The 7676-nt window shown below is 43.6% G+C and overlaps 1 protein-coding gene across 3 annotated transcripts in view; it reads left to right on the top strand.

Annotated features, from left to right (window-relative positions):
• Positions 1 to 57: 57 nt before the first annotated feature.
• Positions 58 to 7676, top strand: part of LOC115145259 (uncharacterized) — a 35518-nt gene continuing 27899 nt past the window's right edge. For 2 of the 3 annotated variants that reach the window (XM_029686690.2, XM_029686691.2), the window contains exons 1-9: positions 58 to 561; positions 1675 to 1789; positions 1975 to 2014; positions 2223 to 2254; positions 2346 to 2403; positions 2495 to 2544; positions 2668 to 2700; positions 4704 to 4752; positions 5470 to 5555. In XM_029686690.2, the coding sequence (XP_029542550.2) occupies positions 1681 to 1789; positions 1975 to 2014; positions 2223 to 2254; positions 2346 to 2403; positions 2495 to 2544; positions 2668 to 2700; positions 4704 to 4752; positions 5470 to 5555 (457 nt within the window). In that variant the 5' untranslated portion in view covers positions 58 to 561; positions 1675 to 1680. The remainder of the gene's footprint in view (positions 562 to 1674; positions 1790 to 1974; positions 2015 to 2222; positions 2255 to 2345; positions 2404 to 2494; positions 2545 to 2667; positions 2701 to 4703; positions 4753 to 5469; positions 5556 to 7676) is intronic. The other variant, XM_029686692.2, reaches the window with a different exon arrangement.

Here is a 7676-nt window from a genome sequence, read left to right as displayed (position 1 = left end):
AACCATGAACTGAACACATGTCATTCCCTGTATTTGAATGTGCGTTTCAGGTCTCCGAGAGAGGAGGCGATGAGATCAGAGGTACGGTGGTGGGGAGAGGTGATCTGAAACAACATTGTGAGAAGGATAGAAAAAAGGCACATTGGGGGAGGTTGAGATGACTGCAGGGTAGGAGAGTTGATGAGAAGAGGGAGGAAGGGAAGTAGGAGGCGACTGAACAGGCCGTACAGACAGAAAGGCGCATCGAGGAAGATGCATACCTATGTCAAGCTGCAATAGTCAAGGTTCCTTACAGTTAACTGACAGAGTGGAAAACACAGTGTTAAATAGGGAGAGTGGTATGACAGATTTGAGCAACAGAGGTATGGTATACTATAGATCAGATGAATCCAAAATGACGCATCTCAGTGTAGCTGACGACTGAGCTGGTCTGGGGATTGGATTGGGATCAACTCTGCCTGAACTCGACCTCTGGTTTAGAACCAGTCTCATTGACCACCTGGCAGATCATCAGCGACCTATGACCTAACGCTCTGTTGGGAATCTACACAAATTGTGCCGGTAAGAGAACTCCCTCCACTCCTATTTTATGCCTAGTTTCTTAACCTCTAGGTTAGTAGAGAATAAGCTAGAACTGAAGAAGTAACTTGTTGACGTATTCACCTGAGTTGGGGTCAATCCTGTTTCAATTCAGAAAGTAAACCCAATTCCACATTTTCCCCAGTGAAAAGCATTGAAGAGTATTGTACAATGTACTTCCTGAATTGACTCCATCCCTGGTACTCACAACAGTGTTGATTTAACCCAAGATGAATTCAGTATAGAGACATGTTCACAATGTTAGAAATGACTTTGACTGTATCTGAATGCTCTTCAACATCATGGCCACCGGTACAGGGCCCAGGTTTTCTGAAGGCCTCCGTTCCAGCAGCTCTGTACTATTACCACCTAACTTGGTCTAAGCTAGCCCTTCAGATCAGCCGTCCCTCGCTTCCTCTCTCGCTACCAAATCTAGATCCGTCTGAGTTTGGCCGAAAAGTCACCCTCCTCATGGCTCTCCAGGAGGAGTGTCGTGACACACAATCGCCACCATTTGTCACAATTATGGGGCCTTTCGTGTTCAACTCACTACCTATTGCAAGGTTCTACAAAAAAGTAAATACCAGCCCTATGGTACCACACTGTAGTGTTGTTGTAGTCGTGTCTGTTCTTGAGGTTGTCTTATTTTGTGTGTCGTCAGTTTTGCAGGGAGTTTGTTTTATGTGCCACAGAACTAGATATTATGTGAAATACAGAATGTGTGTGTGATTACACATAGTGTGAGACGAGTGTGCTGGTATTTTCTTAACTTGAAAATACAGGAAATCCGTTTACTGGAATTAGAAAGGTGAACTCAACCTCAAAGTGATAGTTAGCAAGAAGGTTAGAAGGTTAGACAGCATGTGTGAAATAGAATCAAAAACCACAAGGAAGGAAAATTACATGAGGATTTAACACTGACAACCACATTTCTATTCAGAGGTGATACAAAAAATATCCCTATTTAATTAGCTTCTTAGTCCAAGACTAGTCTTAATCGGGGTCAGAGAAGACCGCATAATAATGCTTTTAATTGTGTCATGTCAAAAGTGTAACCTGACGGTATGACTTTGTGTATTGTGTTTATACCTGCAGACAGCGATGGAGGGGTCTATGCAGCTGTATGCGTTGCTGCTGAGTGGAGCGGTCCTCCTGTCACTCATCCTGTTGACTGGCCTGTGTCTTCGCTGCAGAAGACACAACCTGCCTAGTAATACCAAGGCTTAGTTACTGTAACCAATAAAGTTGTTTTGAATTCAATTGGGTCTCTATGTAGATGTTGTCGCTGTAAATGAGAATGTTCTTCTCAGTCAGCTTAACTGGTAAAATAAGGGTTAAATGCAAATGATGAGAAAATAAAACGCATTTACAGAACATCATTTTCTTGCTCCTCAGCGTCCATTCAGCAGCGTTACAGTGAGGATTACACTCAGCAGTAAGAACTTTTTCATAAAACTATTCAGTGCCTGTTAATGAAAATGAAACCAAATATTCAAAAGTTTGTGTGGCACCTGTAATATATGTCCGGTGCACTGTGTAAGTGTACCAGACGAGAAGTGGGCTTGAATGTTTGCACAAATCTCCAATTGACATCCGTCCGAGGTATCAACCTCTACCAACACTCTAATTTCTTCCCCACTCAGCACCCCAGGATTCGGCTTGGCCCACCCACCATGTGAGTATGTGTGTGATGACTGAAGTTGTACCCAAATCTTTTCACGATACTTCTTAAGAAAAATGTGTTTATGATGAACCTTCCTCCTCAGACAACCCCTCTTCAGCCACAAGCTGGGGTGCTCCCCCTTCCAGCCTCCTTTCACCCATGTGAGTTACTACACACACACACACACACACACACACAGACAATGACTCATATTACCGTCAAGCGAAATGTACCTGTCTTTCTATCCCACAGTTCACCACAGATCGTTCTGAGACCGAACTCTGTCACCCCAACTGAAAATGGTGAGATGTCTCGCTCTTCCTCTACATCAAATGTCTATTTTCTCCACTTGTTTTCCTTCTTTCGCCACTATCTCTATAACGTCACAGTTCAGTTCCTTCTTAATGGTTAGCTTTTTCTTGCAGAGAGTAATGACGGCTATGAGAGTCCAGGAGAAGGTAATGTGAGCGTTATATCCTACCATGTTCAATAACACTGATCCCCTCAAACATGTGTACACAGTAACTGCTGAAGAAGTTTAGACAATGTGCACATGGCTCCTTAGGTGAAACAAAATGTTTTTATTGTCACACACCAATTGGGTGCAGTGAAATGTATTATTTTACATGGTCAACCATATGGCGCCCCTGGAGCCAGGGTTAAAGTGCCTTGCTCCTCAAGGGCACAACAACACATTTTTCACCTCGTTGGCTTGGATGTTTGAACCAGCAACTCTCTAACCGCTAGGCTACTGTACCTGCCTACTTATGACTTACTCGCAATCATTCAGACATTTGGACATTAAACCATTCATGCAGTGCCTTTGGAAAGTATTCGGACCACTTGACTTTTTCCACACTTTGTTAGTTTACAGCCTTATTCTAAAAAAATTGAAATCGTTTTTTCCCTCATCAATCTATACACAATACCCCATAATGACAAAGCAAAAAAATGTTTTTTAGAAATTCAAATATCACATTTACATAAGTATTCAGACCCTTTACTCAGTACTTTGTTGAAGCACCTTTTGCAGTGATTACTGCCTCGAGTCGTCTTGGGTATGACACTACAAGCTTGGCACACCTGTATTTTGGGAGCTTCTCACATTCTTCTCTACAGATCCTCTAAAGCTTTGTCAGGTTGGATGGGGAGCGTTGCTGCACAGCTATTTTCAGGTCTCCAGAGATGTTTGATCGTGTTCAAGTCCGGGCTCTGGCTGGGTCACTCAAGGACATTCAGAGACTTGTTCCGAAGCCACTCCTGCGTTGTTCACCTTCCGTTGTTCACCTTGGCTGTGTGCTTAGGGTCGTTGTCCTGTTGGAAGGTGAACTTTCGCCCCAGTCTGTCCTGAGCGCTCTGGAGCAGGTTTTCATCAAGTATCTGTCTGTACTTTTCTTTACCTCGATCCTACTAGTCTCCCTGCCGCTGAAAAACATCCCCACAGCATGATGCTGCCACCACCATGCTTCACCATAGGGATGGTGCCAGGCATCCTCCAGAATTGACACTTTACATTCAGGCCAAAGAGTTCAATATTGGTTTCATCAGACCAGAGAATCTTGTTTCTCATGGTCTGCAATTCTTAGGTGCCTTTTGGCTAACTCCAAGCGTACTGTCATGTGCTTATTGAGGAGTGGCTTCCGTCTGGTCAATCTACCATAAAGGCCTGATTGGTGGAGTGCTGCAGAGATGGTTGTCCTTCTGGAAGGTTCTCCAATCGCCACAGGAGAACTCTGGAGCTCAGCCAGAATGACCATCAGGTTCTTGGTCACCTCCCTGACCAAGGCCCTTCTTCCCCGATAGCTCAGTTTGGCCGGGTAGACAGGTCTAGGAAGAGTCTTGGTGGTTCCAAACTTCTTCCATTTAGGAATGATGGAAGCCACTGCGTTCTTAGGGCCTTTCAATGTTACTGAAATGTTTTGTTACCCTTCCCCAGATCTGTCCCTTTACACAATCCTGTCTCGAAGCTCTAAGGACAATTCCTTCAACCTCATGGCTTGGTTTTTGCTCTGACATGCACTGTCAACTGTGGGACCTTTATATAGACAGGTGTGTGTCTTTCCAAATCATGTCCAATTAATTGAATTTACCACAGGTGGACTCCAAGACACAGAAACATCTCAAGGATTATCAATGGAAACAGGATGCACTTGAGCTCAATTTCGAGTCTAATAGCAAAGGGACTGAATACTTATGTAAATCAGGTATTTCTGTTTTATATCTTTAATAAATGTGCAAAAATGTCCAAACATGTCTTCGCTGTGTCTCTCTGGGGTAATTATGTGTAGATTGCTGAGGATTTTTTTTCTATTTAATCTATTTTATAATAAGGCTGTAACGTAACAAAATGTGGAAAAAGTGAAGGGGTCTGAATACTTTCCGAAGGCACTGTATTCTGACATGATTGATTGACAGCTGTGTGTGCGCGTGTCTCTGCGGATGTGCTATCTCTGTTCTGTAGAGTATGTCAACGAGGTGATGGATGACTATGAACCAGGATCAGGCTACCTGTGAGTGTTCATTTAATTTTAACAAAATACACAGAGTATACCAAACATTAGGAACACCTTCATAATATTGAGTTGCACTCCCCCCTTTTCCTTCAGAAGATTCTCAATTCGTTGGGGCATGGATTGTACAAGGTGTTGAAAGTGTTCCACAGGGATACTGGCCCATGTTGATTCCAACAGATTGTGTCAAGTTCGCTGGATGTCCTTTGGGTAGGGGACTGTTCTTGATACACACGGGAAACTGTTGAGTGTGAAAAACCCAGCAGCATTGCAGTTCTTGACACAAACAGGTGTGCCTAGCACCTACTACCATACCACGTTCAAAGTCACTTAAATCTTTTGTTTTGCCCATTCACCCTTTGAATGGCACACCTACACAATCCATGTCACAATTGTCTCAAGGCTTAAAAGTCCTTCTTTAACTGGTCTCTCCTTCATCTACACAGATTTGAATTGGATTTATCAAGTGACATCAATAAGGGATCATAGCATTCACCTGGTCAGTCTGTGTCATGGAAAGTGCAGGTGCTCTTAATGTTTTGTATACTCAGTGTATACTACATGTCAGTGCCTCACTGTGAATGTTACACTTTGCATTTCTAGGACTTCCTGGGGAAAAACGTGCCATTTGTTGCTGTTGGCTACATTTAAAATAATGTTACTTCTGTGGCTACTGGGTCTCTTGGGTTTTGTGTAACCTCTCGCTCCTCCTTATAGAATAGTGTTACCATCAGATCTTCCGGGGACTGGGTCTCTGCGTCATTCCAACCAATGTCTCATCTCCAAAAGCTCCCAAAGCACAGGTAATGTAAGGGTGGAGAGGTGACTGAATATGACACATTACTTTAGCCCTTTTCGGATGGGATACATTTGAATGGGGAAGCTCAGGTAATATAATTATGTGCACGAGCACAAATCGCCACATCTGTAATTTTATTCCCGTCCGAATCTGCCATGTCAGTAATTTTTACTTGGCAGGAAGGTTATTATCCCGGCCCTAAAAACCGACTGTTTTTCGAGTTTAACAGGTACAGGTACTGCACTCAGTTTGGGTAAGAACATGGGAACAAATTGATGATTAAAACAAAGTGCTATGCACATAGCCTACAGATGAATGAACCATTTTGTCACATTTTAAAAGATGACCTGGACAATATTCTGCCAATGAATTGATAAATTGCCAAATAAGTCTGGTAATTAAATGTCTGCATAGGTTACATTCCATGGTTCTTATTGATATGCATTACTATTTAGACTTTCTGTGAACTGAAGGCCATTAGGTCAATATTAGGCTAACCCTAGATGTGAAATAGCTTCATGTCTAGAAGAGCCTCCAGACTTTCGTCATAACGGTTCATTTTGAATAAGGAAAAAAAAAAGAATTACAGGGCCAGGTTGGTAAAGTTCGAATCTTCCACTGGGAAAACATGCTGTGGTAATAGTTAGTGTAACTAGTAGTGTAAAATTACTTGAAAGTACTACTTAAATCGTTTTTTGGGGTATCTGTACTGTATTTTTGACAACTTTTACTTCACTACATTCCTAAAGAAAATGATGTACTTTTTACTCCATACATTTTCCCTGACACCCAAAATTACATTTTGAATGCTTAGCGTGACAGGAAGATTCACACACTTATCAAGAGAACATCCCTGGTCATCCCTACTGCCTCTGATCTGGTGGACTCATTAAACACACATTGCTTCATTTGTAAATTGTCTTGTGTTGGAGTGTGTCCCTGGCTCTCAACCTGCTCCACTGCAGCCCCTTCGATGGGGGCGTGCCCGGTCCTCTTTTTCCTGTAGTCCAAAAACTAAACTAAAACTAAAACGGTGCCGTCTGGTTTGCTTATTATAAGGAATTTGGAATAATTTATACTTTTACTTTTGTACTTAAGCATGTTTAAAATCAAATACTTTTAGACTTACTCATGTAGTATTTTACTGGGTGACTATACAGGGGGTACCGGTACAGAGTCCATGTGCAGGGGCACCGGTTAGTCGAGGTAATATATACATGTAGGTAGAGATATTAAAGTGCCTATGCATAGATTATAACAACAGAGAGTAGCAGTGCTGTAAATGAGGGGGGACAATGCAAATAGTCTGGGTAGCCATTTGATTAGATGTTCAGAAGTCTTATGGCTTGTGGGTAGAAGCTGTTTATAAGCCTCTTGGACCTAGTCTTGGCGCTCCAGTACCGCTTGCCGTGCGGTAGCAGAGAGAACAGTCTATGACTAGGGTGGCTGGAGTCTGACAATTTTTAGGGCATTCCTCTGACACCGCCTGGTATAGAGGTCCTGGATGGAAGGGAGCTTGGCCTCTGATGTACTGGGCCGTTCGCACTACCCTCTGTAGTGCCTTGTGGGTGGAGGCCGAGCATCCATACCAAGCAGATGCTCTCGATGGTGCAGCTGTAGAGGCTCTGAGGACCCATGCCAAATCTTTTCAGTTTCCTGAGGGGGAATAGGTTTTGTTGTGCCCTCTTCACAACGGTCTTGGTGTGCTTGGACCATGTTAGTTTGTTGATGATGTGGACACCAAGGAACTTGAAGCTCTCAACCTGCTCCACTGCAGCCCCTTCGATGGGGGCGTGCCCGGTCCTCTTTTTCCTGTAGTCCACAATCATGTTGTTGTCCTGGCACCACACGGTCAGGTCTCTGACCTTCTCCATATTGTCTGTCTCGTCTATGTCGGTGATCAGGCTGTTGTCATGGCAAACTTAATGATGGTGTTTGAGTCGTGCCTGGCCATGCAGTCATGAGTGAACAGGGAGTACAGGAGGGAACTGAGCACGCACCCCTGAGGGGCTCCTGTGTTGAGGATCAGTGTGGCGGATGTGTTGTTACCTACCCTTACCACCTGGGGGCGGCCCGTCAGGAAGTACAGGATCTTGTTGCAGAGGGAGGTGTTGAGTTCCAGGGT

Source organism: Oncorhynchus nerka, linkage group LG17 (assembly GCF_034236695.1).
Source record: "Oncorhynchus nerka isolate Pitt River linkage group LG17, Oner_Uvic_2.0, whole genome shotgun sequence".
Classification (NCBI taxonomy): Eukaryota; Metazoa; Chordata; class Actinopteri; order Salmoniformes; family Salmonidae; genus Oncorhynchus; species Oncorhynchus nerka.
Note: the sequence above shows the minus strand (reverse complement) of the source record. Positions and strands in the feature narration are given on the sequence as shown.